The sequence below is a fragment of the Diadema setosum genome, chromosome 13 (assembly GCF_964275005.1).
Source record: "Diadema setosum chromosome 13, eeDiaSeto1, whole genome shotgun sequence".
Classification (NCBI taxonomy): domain Eukaryota; kingdom Metazoa; phylum Echinodermata; class Echinoidea; order Diadematoida; family Diadematidae; genus Diadema; species Diadema setosum.
Window position 1 is genome coordinate 18,519,853 of NC_092697.1, and position 25,146 is coordinate 18,544,998.

Sequence of the window (25,146 nt, forward strand, 5' to 3'; positions counted from 1 at the left end):
GTTTTATGAAATGGGACCCTGATCATCATATATGCCTTGTCTGTGTATCTACCAAGACTTATATTGCCTCCTGTTTAAAGAACTCCACATGGCCTCATCAAATCTTTCCTTGTCCTTCAGCATTAAAAGGTAAAATATTTTCCATTTGACACATACTATTACATTACATTTTGTATCTGAATAAAAAAGTTTGTATGAATATTTGCTGGTAAAACTCACAACTGAGTTCTACAGGTACTTTACACTCACTGATTTATTTCGTAAACCAAATGAGAAATTCCCTGTCCTTGAACTAATGACACATACCAACTGTTTTAATGAATAACTATTGACCAACCTCTACAGTACTAACACACAATGTAGAGACATCACTGATTGTGAATTGGTGGCAGCTAAAAAATAATATTTAAGACAGAGATGTACATCATCAAAAGCAAAAGGTAAGATCTCAGGTGTCTATTTGTAACATAATCTTTCTACTTCAATTTAGCCTGTGAATTACAGGACAAAGGCCATTCAGTCTATATCATTAAAGGGATCGTATACTCAGTAAGTTTTGGTTCAGACCTCACTTTGGGTTTCTAAAATAAAGGTGGGACCTACCTTTTATTACGATCACTTTATTATTTTGTTTTTGGATGTCTCAGCCCCTTCAAAACCTACTTTCATCAAATAAACTTGCAATTCCTAGTAGAATGGTATGCTCTGTATTATTTCATAAGTGGTACCTTAGTATCTCACAAAAAGTTAAAAGACCTATCCTCATCTCCACCAATACTATACCATCCCTTTAAGCTAATGAAACAGCCTGAAAACAGAGTACTCGGCAGTTGGATAATGAGAGAGATTCCAGGAGAGTTTGTCTTTTCGACCCCTGTGTGACTCATTTGTTTTGTGACTCATATTAAGAGCCTCCTGGTATCAGATAACATTAAAGGGAAGATAAACCCCAAGAGCAATGTGGATTGAGTGAAAGCAGCAACATTAGTAGAACACATCAGTGAAAGTTTGAGGAAAATCGGACAATCGATGCAAAAGTTATGAATTTTTACAGTTTTGGTGTTGGAACCGCTGGATGAGGAGACTATTAGAGGTTATGACGTATGAGTGGACAACAATACCAAGAAAATATAAAGAAAATTCTACAAAAATCCATTTTTCATGAAAATTACAAATTCCATCAACTTGATTTTGACATATGTTAAGGGTAGCAATTATTCACCCTGCTTTCTGAAAGAGGTTGGTCCATTGCTTTTTCATGATTCTAGAAAAGTGAATTTTTGTTGAATTTCCTTTATATTTTCTTTGTATTGTTGTCCACTCATACGTCATATCCTCTAGTAGTCTCCTCATCCAGTGGTTCCAACACCAAAACTTTAAAAATTCATAACTTTTGCATCGATTGTCCGATTTTCCTCAAACTTTCACTGATGTGTTCTACTAATGTTGCTGCTTTCACTCAATCCACATTGCTCTTGGGGTTTATCTTCCCTTTAATTTCCTACCATGCTACACCTCCGGTGACCTGGAATGTGGCTCCAAAGGTGACCTTGAGTTTGGGGACAGCGATGGTGTCTGCTTCCGTCACATCTCTCTTGTAGTGATATGACCTACAAAGAGGAGAGAGCAGGGGGAGCATGGGGGGTCATAGACGGGCATTTAGGATGACAAAACAGTGTAGAAAGGGCACATGGGGATTTGAGGAAATTACACAGTAAGTTATGTATGACCTATCAACTCTGCAAGTGCCTACACTGTACCTCATCAGCTCAGCTCGAGTAATGCCCTTCCAGTTTTGTGTCATTAATTCATAACCCAAATGTGCATGGCAATGTATCAACCCATAAAGATAGGAGTGGGCACATGGGTACTTACAAAGTATGTTGAAGAGTTAAAAGTCATATCAAAGTGCTGTCCAAATTCCTACAAACAGAGTTCATTGTGCATTAAGAATGGTACAATCATGGTATAAGGATCTACGATATACAATGCATGAATACTCGAAAGCGAAAGGTTTTCATCATTTGGTGGTAAATCATTAGATTTGATATGGGAACACATATTTCCTCTGTGAGTCACAAAGAGACACAGCTGCCAGCATGAAATATGACAGAATGGATAAAATGAGCACACTCAATATAATATAGGCCCTATTTGATATTGTCAGCTAACGTCATCTGCACATGAACAAAGATATCCATAACACACGAACAGCTAAATACCGTAAAGTTCCGTGTATAAGACGCACCCGTGTATAAGACGCACCCCTACTTTCGGACCTAAAATTAAAAAAAAAAAAAATTCCACGCAAATATTGCTCGTGTCATACATATTTTTTCAGCTCAAAATTTCCCTAGAATGCAGCATGTATTTGCTCTATTTTTCGTTTCCTTTTATACTTTCTTTTAACGGTATTCATCGGACATCGGCAAAATATGGAGGACGCAAAATGCGAGACTTGTTTCGGTACTCACTTGCTATTGTTTGGCCTTTCAATCATGGTACATGTGTCATGCACATCGTACTCATGAGTGTACAGTACGATCTTTGCTGTCATACATGGCAGAGGGTGTCTCGCGTATTGACGCATGTCAGACTGGAAGGTTCATTACGAAAAATAAGAAAAACATCAACACGTGTAGCAGAGGGATCATACGGCGAGACGTACGGTGCGTACGGTAATTACACTCACTGTTGTTTAGCCTGGAGGGATTACCAGTAACATGTGTGTCTCTTGTACCATGCTTGTATGCACAGTGCTAGCCTTTTGCAAAAGGCAGCTCGCTATAATTTCAGCACACGCACACACAGAGAGCAATGGACTTGCACACACAGCACGCAACGGGCAAGCGCGTTACGATCCGATCGCTGTGTGCACGCGAGTCCATTGCAAAAGCCTCTCTGCTGCAGCTCCTGCCTTTGCCAAAGGCTTGCTAGCTACAGTAGCTAGCTAGTAGCTACAGTGTAGCTATGCTATCCTAGCTGGCCTCGTGAAATGAAGAGCAAACGAACGACACGGATATGCATGCATGCTTCACACATCGTTCATATTTACGGTGACATAGTGTCGATCCTACTCCGTATTTTACAGCTTTTGTCTATGGCCATATTGATACTAGTACAATTTATGTACATTGATAAGTTTTACGGTATTGGTAATTTAGTAATGATACCTGTACATCGCGTATTCCAGCTACTAGGTTGGCTGTTGGTAGCTTGGTAGACTGACATCGGTAGCATACAGCAGTGCTGTTACAGCCGTTGTCTATGGCCAGATTGATACATTGTTACTGCACAAGGCCGATCGTAAGTTTATCGGGGTCGTATTTGCAGCTTTTGTGTGTGTCCCGATTGAAAGATCGCTCATTTATCCGTAAGTTTTAGTGATTGCTTACCTTCCAAGCGTCGATGGGCATACCGGTACATGGCCCCAAGTTGGCCTTATAAAATTGGGTGTACATGACAGATTTTTTTCCGTGATTCGACTGTACCCGTGTATACGACGCACCCCCGATTTTCAATGTTTTCTGACGAAAAAATAGTGCGTCTTATACACGGAACTTTACGGTAACAGCATGCTTTGCTCCCTTCATGGACACTTCAGCCACAACACAGTACAACATGTATGTGATGCTGCCTTTTTATCATAAATATGAGTCACTCCTTACGCCCCACTTAAGTTTTGTGATAAAACAGCGCCCGCAAAAGCAATGCTATTCATGAATGTACCTCTTCCTTTAACTTATTGTAGTGTAAAAAGAATGCACAGTTTTTTACGTTAAGCGTGCCAAAAATGTTTTCTTAATGTGCAATTCCAATATCTTGTGGAAAGAAACATCACATTCTGGTTGGCACATGAATGTTCAGTTTATTTTACAGCATAATGACGTCAGTGTAACATGCATAGCAACAGTCAAGGGAAAGTTACAGAAGAGATCACACAATACTGGTCTGTACAGTTGTGAGTTGCATACAGTATGTTCTGTTTGATAGTGACAAACCAGACACGCGTATAATGTATGATACCGGGTTTGGTTTTTGTTTTTGTTTTTTGCTTTTCTTCTCCCTCCCCTCATCTCACTTTTATGCGTTTCTCTGACGTATGCATTATTTGTGCAAGCCCAACACATTCTCTGTCAGGCAGCTGTCATTGAATGGGGAATAAAATATTGAATCTCTTCACACACAGCCCCTGATCCATTCCAGCAGACAGGCTTCAGCTGCCCCCAACTCTCTCTCTCTAGTCTCCATTCAGACCACCACTACAGTAATGGATCTCAATCCATCTAACTTTCAAACCCTCCACCAAACTCCTATATCTGCCTTTGCTTCCTTCATTCTAACAACAAACGAATATGTTGTTCCAGAGAACACTTTAATACCGGACAATCATCATTTACATCGATGTGATAGCACATTATTTTGATATAAGACACATTTGGTTGGAGACACGCATGTTTTCCCCCGGATTGCTTTGTACACTAAATACGACAAATTCCTCAACTGAAACGTGGAAGTGAAACAAGGACTCCCAACAGTCAAAGATTTATCACAAGGCTAGAGATCTTGAATAAATGTCATGAAATTCTCTGTTTTCCATATTGATGTACACAATGCATATGTTCAATGTTGTGATTCATCATCAATGTTCATTTATATTCAACAATATTACAAATCATCACCACATGATTTTGAAGCCTAACATTTTTAAGATAGATCTTTGATTTCATCCCCAATATGGAAAGGATAATGGAGAAAGTGTATTGACTCACCCTGATTGCTTAGTTGCATACAGCCTCTGGTTGCTCTCCGACACCACCTTCAGTAGTAACAGGTGACCTCCAGATGTCTATAAGTGATGAAGCCAACCAAACACAACACACACAATGTCAACTCAGGCAGAGATTCCATCTGAATGAACAGTGACAGAGGTCATGGTTCTCCCCAGCAGTATTAGACCCCTGGGATGGTTTAAGGTCAAGTTTGTGCGAAAGGTCAGCACTCCAGTCCATACATTCAATATCAGTATGACTTTGTACTGTAGTGCATAGGGTGAGTAGGAAAAAATATAATAATGATACTATGAGCACTTGCAACGTGCCAGTATCCACCAAAATATACAAACTGAATGCCCTTGCAGTGGCTGATCCAGAGGGGATACCGGGCGCATGTCCCCTCTTTATTTTTTGTTAAAACAAAAGAAATAAAGAGAAAAAAGGGGGCGCCTGCACCCCCTTTTTCTTTCGTAAAGGCACTTCCCCTTTATGGAATTCCTGCCCTTGGGTCTCAGACATTTAACTCGCAAGTACCTTCAACATATCACTAGTTTCAGTAATGTTCTTCCGTGGTACAGAGCATCCAAAAGATTGTAGCAAAGTGGTACTACACATGGGAGAACACTGTAATAAAAGGTCTACTATGATGTAAAGATTTTTTCCCAATCATTTAATCTCAACAAGTGTACATGCTGCTTGAATGTTATACCATTTATACATCGTACAATGCTTCCATATTTTGTTTAAAGTCTAACTACTGGTATGCTGTATTTGTAAGCCATAGCTAGTGTATGTGCTTAGCTTGTGTCACTCATGCCTTCCGACGCTTTCTGTCATTGACATCACAGTAACAAGGAATTGATGGAGTGGTCTGTGGAGTGCAGTAGAATAGAGAGGTCAGACAGTGTCACCCCTGGCATGCCACAGCACACTGACAGGTTGGCTTGGTACACCAACACTCGATTCCTGACTGGTTCTATGCACTACTTACACAGGCTGAAAAGTAAATATTTACTCTTGGCTTCCAACAGGCTAGGACCAAGCTTCCGTTTTGGATGACAAAACAATGATTTATCACACAGTTTATGTGGGTTATGATACATTTTAAGTTATAAATTGTAGACATTTGATGGCACTAATCACATGTTATGATGTATATTGTGTAGGCTACACGTGTATGAAGGTAATGCAAGTATAATGTATCTGCCTTGATTCAATGAGAGTACGATTTATAGCCATCAGGAGAGTTTTCCAGTATTATTCATCATTGATTTCCAGGGTAAAAGCAATCACTTTCTCACTGGGAAACGTGTCTGAAAGCCACTGTTTACCAATGGGAGCAGTGATTTAAAAAAGTTTGAGTTTACACATTTGACGCATTAAAATGTAGGGGCCCTGTATGTGTAAGGTGTATTACAAAACATCCTACCATATAAACATTTTGCAATAAAGCCTCAAATATAAGGAGATATTACCATTTTTCTCAATAAACCATAACTGTAGACGTTTAATTCTAGAAACATTTCAGCAGCCTTTTTTAGCTACATCTTTTTATATTTAACAGCGATACTGATTAACATTTTTACATTGCTTATTTCTATCCCTAACTCAGATTTTAGAACTATTTCAAAGCACTAAAGCTGGGTTTTTGTTTCATCTGCAAATGGTAAATAGTGCCTTTAAAACATTTCCCAAGCATTTCATACATGTTTCATCTCACCACTCTCACATCTCAGAGACAGCTCACTGATCTGTTATACAAAGCTTGTACATTGTATGTTCTCAAAAGTACGCCCTTGTCATCTATCAACATGATCTAATTGGTAGAGGTGTCCTTCCAATGAACAGCTACAGTGTATGTGAGGTATACTTCACTGAAAGTCTACTATTTTTGGTACATCCAACCCTGCAAGCATATCAAACTGTACAATGTTTTGTCCATAGAGGGTAATACCAGTAAATGATGACAGTGTTGTCTCGCTTCACACTCATTATAACTCCACATTGATCATGCCGCATTGATCTGTGAGATCTAAGAAATTATATCCAAGGAGTGAAGTTGTAAGGGTTGGGTCTAGGGATACGGTAAGGGTTCATTCAAATAAGCAAATTCAAATATACGCTTGTTTTTCCTACATTGTAATTCTGTAAATAGACTCTATCCCCCCCCCCCCCTAAAAATATAAAAACAACACAAATATAAAACATTTTGATATCACACTAAAATAAAATGTACATATTTTGTTTGGCAAACAAATGTGAAGCAACATCTTTATGACTGGCTCTCATGTGTTGTTACAAACATTGACCTGTCCTACATGTATTACAATGTGATATCAGCCCACCATTTGGTACATTGTATCTTACTTCTCCTCATATCAAATGTAACTCAAACTTGCATCTTCTTCTCTTTCTTTCTTTCTTTCTTTTTTTGCATGTGATACACATAACTTAGCTGTAAGCAGATTATTGATTCTGTCTCCATCCTAAAGTTCTCACACCCTGAGTTCTCCACCAAAGGAGTATCAGGTTCCCTTGACAGAACGCGGTGCTATAATGGAATCAACATGACGATGTATTGTGCATTCCCATGATGTATTCCACAGCTACATGTATACAGTACCTACAGTATGTCACTTCTGTACTCTTGAATAGAAATGAGCACAATTTAGCTGCAATACAGCCTTACATGTAGTATGCAAATAGAAAAATGACCTTTTTTAAATTTATCAGAACAAAGTGTTATTAATGTGTTTTTCTTTATACAACATCTGAAAGTTTAGGTTCGGTGATTGGATGCCTCTTTATAAATGAGAATATTTTGCAAAGCCCAATGCCTTTGTGGGATCAACACATCAGCAGCTGAGGTACAAGACTTACACCATGTAATTGCAAAAACTGTGTAACAGTATATTGGCACTTTCACATATAAATCTACATGTTTTGAAAAACTGATGTTTACCATCATGATCATACCAGCAAAATGTATAACATTCAAAATATCTCATTTTACAATTACTATCAGCCATGTGCTTGTATGTTTGAGTGTGTGCATTACAGTATATAACATGTCTGTACACTTGTATGTGCCTGCATTTATGTACATCCTTGTGTGACTGTCGTGCTGTATGCATATTAAATGCATGCATCCTCGTGTTTTTACATTGTAGGTGATTTTGTGCTTGTGTGTTGGGCAACTGTTTGTGTACAGGTATCCCACTGCCCAGAAGAAAATTACATTGTATTGATTTCCTCATTTAACCACCCATTTTCTACTGATGGTCCATAACTCCAATCATAAATGTACCTTGCATGTGAAATGTCTGTGCCTGACATGATGAGATAAAATGTAGTATCTGCTACAAAGACATTGAAATACACTGCATTGGTCCCCATGATCTAATAACATGAAAGCGAAATCCTCCCGTTTTTGTTGGGGTTTTTTTCCTACGGACCTTTTGGGTCTACACCTGTATGCACAAGCTGTCCTTAGTTACTGTATACGCCGAATATTTCGTGAGGTTTTTATTTTTCGCGAATTTTGCGAGTCAGGCGCTATTCGCGAAATTAAAGACAAGCGAAAATATTGACTCTGATCCCAATGTGAATGTGACGTACAACATTTGTACGCGTGTACTCTTCTCCATTCAGTCCAGGACTCCACAATCGCGAATTTAACCACTCACGAAACCGTCGGGAATTCCCGATTCGCAAAAATTTAGACTCGCGAAATACATTATATGGCGTATACAGAATATAACACAGAGTACATGAAAAGAACACTGTTCATAACTCTGCAGCAAGCTATCGCTCTTTGTTTACTCAGGCTTGATCAAGAAATCTAACAATGTTCAGTGTTTTTCATATTTACTGCATCATCACGTAGCCTGAGCAAAATGTGACAATTAATCTCAAAATACACTTTGTTAATTTACTGAAATAATGCTATTTAAAGGCATTGGCTTGTGGTGTGAATCATTACCTTAATGAACTTTCATATCGAGCGGATAAAATCAGCCGATAATATGGTGCTTCCAATGATTCACACTCTCCTTCCATGCATGTGGGAGCTATAATGCCCGATTTAGATTTTCATAATACATGCTTGACTTTGCTTTTCATCTATTTCTTCCAGCGCAGTTTTCTGTTGAACTTGCTCTCCATGATATTTATAATGTCCTAAAAATATTGGTTATCCCGCTTTTCATTCAGTACCCACATTTGAAGATCTCCATTGTACACTGCAAGCTAAACATCAATACCACACGCAAAGCAGCAATGCGCGCAATGGGTGCATTTATACTACCATTAAACTAATGAGCAAATAGTGGCATGGCTAATTTACAGTTATTCTACAATGGAATCACAGTGTATGACCAGAGGGTTAATTTGAAATACTTGGAGAGACACCTTTTTTCTTTTTTTAAAGTCTAATTATGGCATTATAAGAACCCCATGCAGGAGATGCATGACACATGAACTCTAAACGGATTACATTCAATGCATTTCATGCCAAGTATACATTTGTACTTTTGCACAAGCATGATTTAACACCAATAAACTGTTTGTCCCTCAGAAAGAGAGTACATTTTTCCTGTTCAAAATGTACTCTGTATGTATTGTACATTCATTGTTGTGGATCACAGGAAACTCAATTTGGTAACATGAACTCATCCACAGATGCAGACAGCTGCAAGGAAATTACACTGTTTATCATAAAGGAAATTAGCTACTGACCTTGTTAGTTGTAAAGAACTGGAAAGAAATTAAAAAAAAAAACATACAGTTTGAATTATCAAAAAAAGAAAAGAAAAAGAATTTCTATACTATCCAGCCATCTCCTGGGTACTCACTTATAGCAAAATTGATATTTCAGACATTCAAGTCACTTTTCCTAGTTACAGGTACTGCATAAAAAATGGCTCTTCAATTCTATACGGAACATCATTCAATACTGGTATAATGTGTCCCAAACCGTGTCCCCAGTTCTGATGCAATGAATGCATCCATGAATGTTACTTTAAAACAGAGTGAGCATACAATAGGTTCATGGCCAGCCCTAGCAGTCTGCAGGTGGCTTTCTCCTCAACACACAGCCAGGATGAATCACTGCATTACAAATTACCCCCGAGCAATATCTGATGCATGAAATCTGTAATCTCAAAGTCATCACAGGAGCTGCTGTCTGGATCAGATTGGAGGTGAGGTACTAGACGGCCACTCTCCAGTGAAACATAAATAAATTAGGGGGGGGGGGAACCAAATGACATTGTACATCCTGTGTGAGAAACATTGAAATACAGTATAGCATGTAAATATGATAAAACATTGAAAATATTTCATACTGATGTGCAGCCCATCTTGTATACAAATTGTATGTACAATGTATGGCAAGAAGTAGTATTCATCTATGTTAAAGGTGACAAGTTCATGTTGAGACATACAATGCATCAAATATGAATGCACACTAGAAGTATGTGTGTCCCGTATGTGCTTGAGGAATGATGCATGACTGGGAGGGTAAATTGTGAAGTGCCTCTATCACACAATGTCTTTGTAACACGTTCATGCGTCCTTTGATGCGACAGGTGGCAATTTACTGTTTGATGTTCTCTTTGGTCAATCACAATCTTTGTTATTTTTTTTATGCACGATATGCATGATCAAGTTAATAGTGTATCACACACTTTCAAACGACCCTCAAACGCAGGTATTGACTTCAAACAATTTTGCAATGACAAAGCATTTTCAAACATTTTCTATTCCTCAGCAATGCATAAATATGGTTATTCATACTACAAGATGGTAATTACCCGCACATTTGTAAGCACGTATCATACACATAGTTTGTACACGTAACACACTTCCCTGGATATGTACTCTAAGTCATTACATTTTCAATATACTTTTGATCTCACAATATGCCAAAAATACTACATTACCCTGGCAAATCACGTCAGCCACAAGTTTCTAGGCTAACCATTTCAATTAATTGCAAGAGAATTCCAAATGGTGGAAAATGAATTTGAGCCCTTCAGAGAATTACCACGATGTTTTACCCTTAAATGCATCACACAACACAAATACAAAAAATAAACATGCCATTCCCATACAAACGTTGCATGCCTTTAATCAATCCGGGGATACATGTTTACTTTACTTCTCGCATTTAGAACCAAAATGCTAGAAATGCTAATTCACACACACATACAATGCCTCACATCAAATCATTTACAAACCCATTCAAGCTTGATAGTTGTGTGTATATGGGTGTGGTCACTGGGTGACTCTTTTCCCTGCTTCTATCTACTTTGGACTCAGCATCATTATGCACTGAATATATCTTTTCTTGTACTAGTAGACTGCTGTACGGTATCCATCATATACAGTGTATGCTCCTCTGGGTTATTGTCATTACAAGACTTTGGAAGAACTCTCCATAGATCTACTTGACAATTACTGGTATGCCGGGCAATCCAACCTGACTGTGACATTACCTGGAAGCATACAAAATATGTAGCGTTGCTGATGATGTTCGCACAAGGAAATACATGTGTATTCCATGCAACATACTATACCGTTGAGAAAAGCCACATTTACAATGGATACCTACTCACTATGTATGTGGGTCTACAGGCATCAAAGTGTCTAGATCAGGTGAATTGTATTACACTTTAAAAAAACAAAAACAAAGCCCACATACAGTAAGTACAGGATTATGCGTGGTTTAAGGTTGCGCTTTGTCTGATTCCACTTTAATCTTACAGCTCTACTGAAGTGTTACGAATCTGACACATGTCTTTTTACAAAGAGAGAGACTAGCATATACTCGACATGTAGGAGTCCCTTCATGCAGTTTGAATGTGACTTCCTCTAGTGTTGACAAAGTAGGAACTTAAAACTCTGAACAAGCTCTCTACAGAGAAAAGCATCTACAAGTACCTGAGCCGAGGCACTTCTACCGAGGTACTTACAGCCACTGCAATGACACTGGAATCTGGTTTCCATTCTGCACCGCAGTTTGTGCCAAGAACCACAATGGAGTCATCAGAGCGTCGGTAGCTGACTATCAGCACACATGGCTACAGGGGCAAGTCAGCAAAGAGAGAGGGGGAAGAAATGGTTATCATGGCAAATTTAATACTACAAGAAAACAAGCTACACTGTATCTGACATAATATGATTAAGATCTGCAACTGACAACCAAGCAAAATATGCAACTTGTGAAATGCACAATGTACAGTATAGCGTATCCGACAAAATAACGTATTTAAGCTCTTATTTCCGCATACAAATATTTTCACGAATGAGGAGGTCACATTTTTGTGAGATGTTATGCTACTGTAAATGCATGATTACCTGTAGCACATGGCGATACTTTTGCATGTCATAAAATTTGCAGTCCAACAGCAATTCACAAAATTCGCGAAAATCAAACCTTTGCAAAAATAACAGCTTACGGATATTGGTCCTCACATCATTCTTCTACCCAATGTAAACATTGTGCTAATGCCTTGGTTACAACAACCAAGAGATGAGAACAAACGGTTCACTCCATTTGATACCATACAAGAATAGACACAATCATTTACCAATTTAAAGCAAGTATCTGGGTAGCATGTTGCACAGCTTTAACATCATATCAAGTCTATTACAATTACAGCCAAATGATTCTCCACACAAACAAAAATTTCAATTTTCATACCAAAAATCAGGCACTGCTGGACTTTGCTGAGCAGTCTGCAGGGTGGTCTAAATCAGTCTGAAGGGGGTTACACACCGGGCTTTGTGAAGAGTTGCGTAGCGTTGCGTAGCAACTGCACGCAACATTACACAACTCTACATAACAGTACACCGAGGAACATAGAATAGGTACACAAGATGTACGCAAAAAAATTAAACACATATAACTTTAATTCAAACATGTTTAATTTTTTGCGTACATTGTGCGTACCTATTTTGCGTCCCTCGGCATACTGTTACGTAGAGTTGCGTACTCACAGTGTATAGTTGCATAGTGTTGCGTAGTAATTGCACACAACACTATGCAACTCTACTCAAAGTCCGGTGTGAAACCCCCTTTGGGAAGAAAATCTGATTGGTCCACTACAGCAATGTCATTTCACATAAAATGTTGAATTGTAGAAAATACTCTTAAAGGGCATAAGGCATACCAGTATCAAAGTGCCTTTCAAATCAAGTTTGTCCACTGTTGTAGGCACCCACTCAAATTTTGTAATTCACGAAGCATAATTCTGCATATTATCAATTATCATGAATTTCTCTCTCCATCTTTTAGAATAAAAAGTAACTAGAAATGTCGCTACAGCGACTGGTTATACCCCCGCCAAACAACATTTCATAAGCTTTGGTCAAAACAACATTTCATAAGCTTTGGTCAAAAAACTGAGGAAGTAGTTAAATCTGCAAGATCTTTCCTTGATCTTCTGCCATTAATATGCCGTTACCATGGCAACGTACTTTCAGGTACTGTCGAAAAATGCGTCTTGCACATCTACAACCAAAGGCACACATCTGTACCAAGTTTCATGGAAATTGGGCAAAAACTGAGGAAGTAGTTTGCAACACAAAATTTTCCATCATTTTGGCTCATAATATGTGAGCATGTTACCAAGGCAACATACTTTTTGTAACTGTCAAGAAATGTGTCATGCTGACCTATATCCTAAGACAAACATTCAATATGAATTCCATGAGAATTGGAAGAACACTGATGAAGCAGTTTTGCCATGAAGCATTTTGCCCTATATTTTACCAATAACATGCCGTTACCATGGCAACGCACTTTTTGCCACTGCGGAAATATGTGTCTTGCACATTAACATATTCAGATGAACATCTGTACCTAATTTCATAAAAATTGATCAAAAACTGTGGGAGGAGTTCGCGACGCAAGATTTGTACCCATTTTTGCCCATTATATGCCGTTACCATGGCAACGAACTTTTGGGTACTGTCAAAAAATACGTCTTGCACATCTACAACCCAAGGCACACATCTGTGCCAAGTTTTATGGGAATCGGTTGAAAACTGAGGAAGTAGTTCGCGACGCAAGATTTGTACCCATTTTTGCCCATAATATGCCATTACCATGGCAACATACTTTTGGGTACTGTCAAAAAATACGTCTTGCACATCTACAACCCAAGGCACACATCTGTGCCAAGTTTTATGGGAATCGGTTGAAAACTAAGGAAGTAGTTCGCGACGCAAGATTTGTACCCATTTTTGCCCATAATATGCCGTTACCATGGCAACGTACTTTGGGTACTGTCAAAAAATACGTCTTGCACATCTACAACCCAAGGCACACATCTGTGCCAAGTTTTATGGGAATCGGTTGAAAACTGAGGAAGTAGTTCGCGACGCAAGATTTGCAACGAACCAACCGCCCGACCAACCGACCGCCCGACCGCCCGACCGACCGTCCGCTGATTCCTATATACCCCCTTCAAACTTCGTTTGGCGGGGGTATAATAAGAAGCCAAATCAAAATCGTTCTGAATGAAAGTGCAAATCACCTAACTCTGCTTGAAGTATCACCCAACCTGCTTTTAGTGCATAGCAACAATGCACCCCTCACACTGGGCAGTGTGTTTCAGCAGAAAAAAAAAAAAAAGAAAGAAAAATCACACCACAGTCTCTCTATGCATCATACTGATCTCTCAAACAGAGTGATGAGGCAAAGAGGATTTATTCTGCTAAATATTTCAGTGGTGTTTCATCACTTAATCAACAGGAGTTCATCAATCTCAAAGGGGAGAACTTCAGGGTATGCACCTGCAGGAACCTGTTAAAAATTGTCCACTCTGAAACTAGAATTATCACTGAAGGTGATTAATACCCCCGCCCCTAGTGTTGCTTTAGAGTATGTGATGTCTTGAGGGCAATGACGTTAACACCAAGTTTGTGCACTTGTCAAATTGGAAATAGAACAATTTTAGTTTACTGTACAATTACAGAGTTGACACTGAGTATAAAACTTACAGCAAATAGAAACGTGCTTTCCCCCAGCATCACTACAAAAGACCATCATACACACCAAATTTGACCTTCATAGCTTGAATGGTTTATTTTGATACAAAAATGAGTGGTTACCATGGCAATACATTTTCCTTAAACTAACACATTGGTGTCTTGCAAACTACACTTCGAGATCATGATACATACTAAATTTGACTTTAATTGCTTGAATGATGGAAAAGTTATTCGATCTGCAAGGTTTTGGTAAAATTGTGGTTACCATGGCAACGGTTTGTGTGACAAACACAAAAACTACAGTATGTGTTCCACATCTACACGTGTATACATTGTACCTCAGGGCCATAATGCCTACCAAATTTGGTTTCAATTGCTTGAAAACTGTGGAAAAATTTCACTCCACAGGATTTAAAAAAAAACCAAAAAACATGCGGTTACCATGGCAATGCATTGTCCAATACAAATACAAAGGACATTTTGCAAAACTACACTTAAAGAGCATCATAAACACCAAATTTCACCTTCACAGATTAAACGGTTCAATTTGATACAAAAATGAGTGGTTACCATGGCAACACATTTTTCTTAGCACATTGGTGTCTTGCATAACTACACCTCCCAATCATCATACATACCATACTAAATTTGACCTTAATTGCTTGAATGATGTGGAAGTTATTCAATCCACAAGGTTTTGGTAAAATTATGGTTACCATGGCAACGCTTTGTCCGACAAACACAAAAATTACGTGTTTCACATCTATGCCTCAAAGCCATAATGCCTACCAAATTTTATTTCAATTGCTTCAAAACTGTGGAAGTTGTTCACTCCAAAAGATTTCGAAGAAAACACGGTTACCACGGCAACGCTTTGTCAAGACAAACACAAAGAGTGTCTTGCATAACTACACCTATAGATCATCATAGATACCAATTTTGAAATTGATTGCTCAAATACTTTGGAAGTTATTCAATCCACAAGGTTTGGTAAAATTATGGTTACCATGGCAACGCATAGTCCGACAAACACAAGAAACATGTCTTGCACATCTATACCACAATATCATCATTTACCCTAAGTTTCATTTAAATTGCTTCAAAACTGTAGGAGGAGTTGCGACGCAAGATTTTGCAACAGACTGACCGACCGCCCGTCCACCCGACCGCCCGACCGCCCGACCTACATCACGCTGATTCCTATCTATACCCCCTTCACACTACAGTGTGGCGGGGGTATAATGAGCGCAAGAGTCATGTAGCTACAGTTGTGTACAGGCTAGACCAAAACGTGAGTTCAGCATATAATTAGCAGATACAGAAAGAACTCATTGACAAGGGCTGCCTTGACATTGATGATGGCTCGGTGGCCTGTGGCCACTAAAAATTGATGTCAAGCCACTGCATATCAAAAAAGCTATTTGGTGGCCCAATTGGGCCCTTACACATTGTGTACTGTATGTAAGATTCAAAATGGATTGTTATTTTTCCTTTTACTTCTGGGCCACTACTTTGATTTCTTGATTTCTTTTTCAGGCCACCAAAATGTCATATTAAAAGTTTTTTTTTTTTTATATATATATAATAATAGTGGCCCATGGGTCACCAGCAGAAAACGGTTAGTGGTGAGCCCTGATTGTGTGCGAGAGGAAAGAACAAAAGTATGAGTACTACAGACTGTTATCTTTTTTAATTGAATTTCTCTTCATCTACAGCATGAACATCTCTCACAGTACACACTAAATGATTATTGATAAAGAGAGGGAGAAGACACACCTGCACTTGTGATGATGAGAGAAAGAAAAAAAAAGCTACAAGGTTCTCTGTACTTGTTGCTACTGCAATCCATGTACATGTTCATGTTCATGTGTCATGTACATTGTACATGAACATGAACCAGGGTTCACTGTATGTACACCTGCTTGATCTTGCATATTACTTGCTGCTACTGCAATCCATGTACATGTTCATGTTCATGTGTCATGTACATTGTACATGAACATGAACCAGGGTTCACTGTATGTACACCTGCTTGATCTTGCATATTACCGGTATTCACAAGGAAACTGAAGATAGCATGGTAGACAACTCTGCAGTACAGCATACAATTTCATTAACGAGTTTGCCTGTTCCGGTGTTTTTTTTAAAGGACTGCACAGGATGGGAAGATACACTGTACACGTACTATTTATATACACAAAATCAGTCACTGGGGAGTATAAAGCCGGCATGCCAAAGACAAGGTTTGTAAAAAATGCATAGTACGCAGATAACACCCAATAAGAGTGAAAGCGTAATACTGCTCACAGAGTTCAAATAATTGAAAACATGTCCAATCACTGGGGATATACATTGTGTTGAGGCAAGACTTTGGAGGTTATTTTCAGAAATTTCATTTGATTGTACATTCCTTTGATCTCGTAGAGATTGCCCAGGCAAATATGATTTCCTCCCAAAACTGCACCATGCAATTTTCTCGAACATAATTTCACGATAATACATGGCATAGACATGTACAAAGTATCTCCCTTTTTTAACCTGTTAAGGACGGTTTGATTTTGCTACAACACGCAATTCCCATAGACACCATAGTATACTCAGGACTCGTCCTCAACGGGTTATGTGTATAATGGTACACAACACAAAGACATGGCTGCTGTACAATGTGTATTACATATCAATGCTGAGATTGTGTATAAAGTCCCGATTCTAAAACATCCATATGGCACATACAGTATTGTTCAAAAGTGTACAATGTAAACGCACTCAAATTATTCTGACATACATGACATACATGTATACCCCTCCTCCTTACTTGATACAATGACAATATGCTACAATGTACTGTATACGCCAAATACTTCGCGAGGTTTTTATTTTCGCGAATTTCGCGAGTCAGCTGCTATTCGCGAAATTAAAGACACACAAAAATATTGACTCTGATCCCAATGTGAATGTGACGTACGTGTGTACTCTTCTCCATTCAGTACAGGACACCACGATCATGAATTTAACTACTCACGAAATTGTCAGGGAATTCCCGTTTCGCGAAAATTTAGACTCACGAAATAGATGGCGTATACAGTACGTGGCTGTCTGCTTTGACACTGAGTTTGTTGAAGTTGCATGGTTGTTCTTTTTGAGTGTGTGTTCATAGCATATTATATCAGCCATGATCTATGTTGATACTATACTTGTACAAATTCTTCAGCACTGAAGGTGTAGGTGAGTGTAATGGGCCAAGGGATTAACGGAAAGAAGAGAAACCTTTGGAGGATAACAAAAGAGAGAATTACCATCATTTACTTGTGCTTTGTAGTCTATTAAACAGATTATGGCTTCCCAGTACTGAAGGGTGTAGCTGAACCACCTACATGTAATCTTAGATACAGAGTTCAGGTTTTTGGATCTCAGCCTTCCTGTCTAAAGATGCAGGCCCATGGATGTACACTAGATGTGTGATGGACTGTTGCTCTTCACACAGTGTATCTCTATGTTGCAAAGTTTGAGTCATCACTTCTTGTATTCCCTAGTTAAGTAGCCAGCATCTTTTGCATACCCTCAGAATACATAATCAGAGCTTGTTTAATGAGTAAATCTGGTGTAAACAACACATGTGTTAGGTTATACCTCAAGCATAACTCAGGGAGAAATGTTTACTAATTCCGGTTTACTTAGAACTATGAATGTTTCAGATAACCTCTGATCTTTTCATTTACATTTACAGCAAAAGAATCTCCTTGAATTATTAGCAAACATGCTACAGGCTTGAGTACTGTACTGTATACATGTACATGTACAGTGTACTTACATGATACATTTAATACACCTGAGTGTTGAGGCAAGTTACAGTTGTAGCTGTACAATATAACACCAAATGTTTTGGTTTGGTTTTTGTAACAAAAAATAGCCTGTTTTCCAGGGGGTGGGGGGGGGGGAGGGGGTAACTCACTTTGCCATGCATACTTGTACACACACAGACAGCTGTTTTGTCAGTACAATGGGAGCAGTTACACGTTTGTGTACATGGTATGCCGAACACTTCTATAGGCTGTTGAACATATTTTTTTTTTTTTAATAAAAAAGCATAAAAATTAGAAGCTGATTATTGTTTGCCTTTTCTGGAAATCATAAAAAAAAAAACACATTCATTATTAATCATTCCTCTCATTTTTATTATAAAGGTCAGAGATACAACATTTACCATTGTTTACTGGTTAAACAACATTTACATTTGTACTAGTCTTTAAAATTAAGGTATGTGCGTAAGAAAAAAAAAATACCAGTATGCATGGCTTTGATAATGATTTTATGACCTTTTTTTTTTTTTTTTTAATTAAATGATGTCACATTAAGCCTACGGCATAACTGAGATGATTAGCCATTGGGTGCCTACATAGATGGCAATGTCTAGTACAAAATGTTATTGTACCTCCTTCCCTATCATAATGAGAAAGACTCAACTTCCCACGTACAGTAGGTATATAAAGTTTGTTTAACATCATATCCAATATAGCTGGAACCCCTGGAATAACTGAACATGATAACATACAATTGCACCTCATTACTTTCTATACTTTTTAGGGTCTATAACTTTCTCACGATCTAATTTTATTTGTGTCCAGAGCACTCCACAGAAAGGATTTGGCCTAATTGTTACAAATCATATAATACTTTTATTGCATGCTGGGGGCAAGGCTACCCTGCAACAATGATTTCGGGAGAAAAAGAATGCATACAAACCTGTACATCAGTATGAAGACAACCTGAACATTCCCACACAGTTTTATATAAAATCAGTAAATTATATGGACCAACTGCTGATTTAATAGTTTGCATAGCAAACGAGGAAGTCTCACCATTACTGCATGTCTAATTGGATAACTATGCTAAGCACTTCTCACCTACAGCTGTACATGTAGCGCACTTGCAGAAAGGTAGAACTAAAAACAAAGGTGGTGACCAGAGCAGATGGCAATGGAATGACAAGACACATTAAAACAGGACCTTTGCACCTACTGTTATACAAGTACTGTAAATCCAGTTTCCCTATTAAAAAGTCGAAACAGAGACTTCAATTGGATAGACCGATAAGACACTAGAAGGCTTATAGCACATTTGACAATGTACAATCTCTGTGCTTCATGATCCAGCAATCTACAGTGTACGTCTTCATTTGTCCCGATAGAGTATGTAATCTATCAAGTAATATTTGGCAGAAGAATCACAATTTCTGGGAAAAAAAAAAAAAAAAAAAAGGTTGAAGGGGATGGCTAGTAACTGATCAGTGGAAATCAGTTTGAATGCTGGGGGATGATTGTTCTAATCCTTGTGGGATTCATTACGAGTACATTATATATCTATTGTTGTGTGAAAATTATTTGCTTCAGAATGGTCTCATGTTCAAGTAATGTGCAGTTCAATGTTTCCAGGTTAGCATGCCTGTACAGTGATGGGGCGATCGTTAACAGAGCACTGAGCACCAACAGCCTGCTGGTAAATTGTAGAAATCTATGTATTACATGTAAATTACGTCTGGTCAGTAGAGTATTTTTATACAATGTAGATCAGAAGGCTAGTCATGATTCTACTTTTAGCCTGCATTGCCGATTGGCTTGATTGGTAGACCAAGAAAGGTCAAGTGAGGTAGAGTAAAACCCCCAATTTTGATGTACAATTTTGATTTACATGTAAGCTTTTTTGCAATATTTTTTCAACTCAAATAATACTCTACAAAATCTATAATAATGTATGTTAAATATATCAACCTACTTTTTGCCCCATATTGATTTTTTAAAATCCATCATAAAATTTCACAGAATCCCCAAATATTATCACCTCGTCATTTCCCCAAAATTCGGACAGCATCTCCAAAATTCGGAGATTCGTGCGCAATGTCAATACACGTACAAAGGCCAATGAAAAATGAGCGCGCGCCATACCTTGTTGGCGTAAGGTTGCATCGCGGATATTGCGGCGCTTGTTCGTGTCTGAATTATGGTAACTCTGCACTTGCATTCAGCCCCTGTACATTTATTCACTGCATCAGCACGTAGAGAGATTTTGTTTTTCTTTTGTGTTTTTGAGGATACCATCACACCCTGAGCTTGCGATAAGTGAAAAATCTCGCAACGGAACGGTGTAATTTTTCAATTTTTAGCGCTTTTTCGGCGACCCCGATTCTTTACCCGGGATCTAATTCGCGCACGCTTTGGAAAAGTTGCGGCAATTCTGCATTTTTGACGGCAAAATTTGGAATTTTAGATGGGTTTTTGGAGGTGACTCAGGCTTTGGAAAAGTTGCGGCGATTCTGCATTTTTGACGGCAAAATTTGGGATTTTAGATGGGTTTTTGGAGGTGACTCAGGCACTTTCCTGTGGTGAACGAGTTTGCCAGTATGTGAATCGATGCGTGTGTTGTGACAGTAGAATTTGCTGGCTTGTGATAAGTGATAAGTGTCCAGATTTTGGAGGCCGGCCGAATATGGCTTTTACTCTAGATGTAGATCTAGAGAGAGCAGAGGTAGCTAGTAAGTTACAGAGGACACTAACTATACACAGCCCAGTCGCTGTAAAATAGCGACAGGGCTGTACCGTCACGACCCACAACACAAAGAGAGCTCAGCGATCGCATTGCAATTGCTTTGAGTTTCGATACTTTAGATCATTTTTTGTCACCTCAAACTCATCTAATGTAAATCTTCATTAATGAGACTTCATGTATCTATGCTATCGATATTGACATAGGGTAACATCCCCAGTATTCGGTCACTTAAAGGACAAGTTCACCTTCATTAACATAAGGATTAAGAGAATGCAGCAATATTAGTAGAACACATCAGTGAAAGTTTGAGGAAAATTGGACAATCTATGCAAAAGTTATGAATTTTTAAAACTTTTGTGTTGGAACCGTTGGATGAGGGGACTACTAAGGCTCGTGATATCATATGAGTACAACAGTATAAAGAAAATATAAAGAAAATTCAACATATTTTCACTTTTTTCGCATAATAAAAGAGCACTTGACTTGCCTCTTTCTAAAGTCAAGGGAATGTGTACTTTTTTCAAAAGATGAAATTTTGTGAAATTCTCTTTATATTTTCCTTATACATCTGTATGTGACTGTGCATCACAAAACAAACAAAAAGTTGCACCACTTGATTTTACTTGAGGACTCAAGAAAGGTGAAATGGGTCAACCAAGTCAATTTTGAGTTTTCCATATTTTCTGAAAGAGCTATTCTTCTTCTACATTATTCTCGAGTTAGGGATCATAAATTGAATGGGAAAGTGGGTTTTCAGCCATTTTTATACAACCCCTTTTTTGGTAGAGTAGTGTGATCAGGTTTTTCTTAGAGGCTCCCTTTCATTTCTTGAAAATCCTATGCACACTCTTCACTTTCAAGTCTAGTAATTTTTGAAAGGATGATGCTACTGCTGTGAAAGCTGGCATTTATCATGGGCAGAATGTGTTAATGGAGCATGCTCAATTTCAGCTTAATTTTATAATCCCTTCATTGTTGTTGCTACAGTGGGTTAACATCATGTTTTTGTCCCATTCATGGCACAGGTAGCACAGGTAGTACATTGAATAGACGCGTGTTCTTCAAAGCCTCTTTTCTCAGTTCACACTTTTCAAGAGTGTGGCTTTCTTTCCAATATTTGTATAGGTTAGGAGAATCCATTTGAATTGAGTTATAATTGTACATCATTTTAAAGCTCAGAGTCAGCTTTTTCAGAATCTGCCCTTAACTAAAAATCTATGTCCGGCGACTTTTTGTTGGTTTTGTGGTGCAGGGTCACATATTGTTGTACGTATGTGACATCATACACTGCAGTAGTCTTCTCATCCAGCGGTGACTGCACAAAAACTTCAAAAATTCATAACTTTTGAACGGATTGTCCAATTTTCCTCAAACTTTCAATGATGTGTTCTACTAATATTGCTACATTCTCTCAATCCTTATGTTAATGAAGGTGAACTTGTCCTTTAAGCTTTTTTTGCAATATTTTTCGAACTAAAATAACACATACATACAACTTATCTGCAGCAATGTATGTGAAATACATCAAATTTCTTTTATCTCAATTTTCATTTTGTTAAATATCACACAGAATTTCGAAAAATCCCAAAATATATCAACTTGAAAATTCCCCAGTATACGGTCATCGCGACCAGTATTCGGTCACGCGATATGCGTGTTCAAGGCAGCTGAAAAATGCGCGCGCACGCCCTTGTTGGCGCAAAATTGCATCGGGGACGTTGTGGCGCCCGTTGGTGACCAAATACTGGGGTATCGGCACTTGCATTCAACCCTTGTACATTGAGACACTGTATCGGCACGTACAGAAATTTTGTTTTTCTTTTGTGTTTTTGACGATACCATCATACTCTGAGCTTGCGATAAGCAAAAAATCCCGCAAGAGAACGGTGTATTTCTTGATTTTTAGCGCTTTTTCGGCCACCTGTACTCTTAAAACAGGGCCTTACCCGTGCACGCTTTTGGAAAGTGGCACGGATTCTGCACTTTTGATGGTAAAATTTGGGATTTTGGATGGATTTTTGGAGGGGGCTAATGGAGTTTCCTGTTGTGAACGAGTGTGCAAGTATGTGAATTGATGTGATTTGCATGTGTTGTGACAGTTGAACTTACTGGCTGGTGACTAGTGATAAGTGACCGAATACTGGTGCTCTTACCCAATTTACACATTTTACAACTTACCGAAAATGATGATTATCATGCAGCATGCGCGAACGGTACATTGGATTCACGCCAGGCCATTTTGAATATCTGGAGTTCACACGATCTGAATGCACTTTTAAAAGGTCACGCCGCACTGTCGACCGTGCTGAGGTACCAAAGAGCGCACACACGCAATAGATCGCTGCACTTCCAGCCACGCACGCGCACACATAATTTGCTGAGTGGTCAACGCGCCATTTTGAATTCTGCAACGATGAACCCCAACGGTCGGGGATTGCGCTAGAAAGTGCCATTTTTTTGTTCAATGCCATGGATTATCGTGAGGGCTCTCTATGAACTTTATGTATACTTGGGTGACCCGCACCTCGTCATAGTTAATGTTTGCATATATTTGAATCACATTTCGCCACTGAAATTCTTTGAAATCCAACTCACATACAGGAAAAATGCTGAAAATTCCAATGGAATCACAAGTTCACTGATCGATATCGAAAATTTGCAGCTATCATCGTCAAACGCGAACGATGCGAAAAAGTTGCGCGCTAAGGAAGGGGCCCGCAACTCGTCACCCGCGCTCCCATACACAAAGCACGTAAAAGACGTGTGCGGGTGACCGTGATGCTCCCATAGACATACACGACGTAAAAGATGCGTGCGAGGACAGTGGTGATACTTACTAGTCCTTATGTGATTGCTTTCCCTGTCTGCTTACACGTAGGGTCCTATTCCGATTAAAATTTCTGATTTTCGCGAAAAACTGTTCGGTTTTCACCAAAATTTGCTTGGTTGTGGTAACCCTGCCAAGTTTCAAGCGTACTGAACACAGTCCTGAGCATAGATTTTTGTTTAGTGCACTTAAAACAATTTTAAGCGGGTGACGGTATTCGAGCCCCTGACGAGGTGCGAGCACCTCACTAACTGTGGTTATACCTTCTGTAATATAGATTCTAAGCATGCACTTTACGTGAGTAAATTTAACGTACAAATGTCTATAAGTAAGGTATAAATTGATATAGGTCTAACGTTAGGGCTCTAAGTTTTGTAGTTGTGTTGTGGTTCCCCACTTTGAAGGCATCAGAAGGCGAGGCTTCGACTGTCAGCTGTCTGAGCGTCTGGTCGGGCTAAAACGAGACACATGCACATTTTTACAGATTTCTTAATGCATAAAATAATGAAATCTTCTTAAAACCTTTTTCCATCATCTATTGCCTCTGTCGCACTGACACTTTTCATCAATATTGCAAGTATAAAAATGTACGCTACTGGTTTAGACCAGTCCAGCTCTATTTTGCGCACTACACAATTCACAATGCTACCGTGGCCGTGATCACTGGATTCTGCCACGCCATTTGAGCCGCGTCTACAGTTACAGCCCGTGGGCGTTGGGGGTTGAACTCGGGGAAAGGTGCGGACGTGTACCCGGCGGCTGAGCGCGTCACATCAAGGATCCGCAGCCGTCTGAAAGAAAAAGGAAAGGCTGATACGCGACAACAACAACCTACCTTGCACTGCCACAAATGAATCGCTTGCAGAGTTACGACGGCAAACAACGTTCGCTCCCTGTTAGCTACGATACACTGGACAGGATCTTCATCTTCATCTGGTAACTGAAGATATTTAGGCCACCCGATTGGAAAATACATAGTAAAAATTGCTCTCCAGTCAACAG

At 38.9% G+C, this 25,146-nt stretch overlaps 1 protein-coding gene across 1 annotated transcript in view; it reads right to left on the reverse strand.

Annotated features, from left to right (window-relative positions):
* The window catches only part of LOC140236743 (guanine nucleotide exchange factor subunit RIC1-like), a 64,167-nt gene extending 39,021 nt beyond the window's left edge, over positions 1 to 25,146 (reverse strand). The window contains exons 1-4 of the mRNA XM_072316670.1: positions 24,980 to 25,146; positions 11,750 to 11,857; positions 4,773 to 4,849; positions 1,506 to 1,610 (exon numbers count right to left, since the gene is read on the reverse strand). Coding sequence (XP_072172771.1) covers positions 1,506 to 1,610; positions 4,773 to 4,849; positions 11,750 to 11,857; positions 24,980 to 25,120 — 431 coding nt within the window. The 5' untranslated portion in view covers positions 25,121 to 25,146. The remainder of the gene's footprint in view (positions 1 to 1,505; positions 1,611 to 4,772; positions 4,850 to 11,749; positions 11,858 to 24,979) is intronic.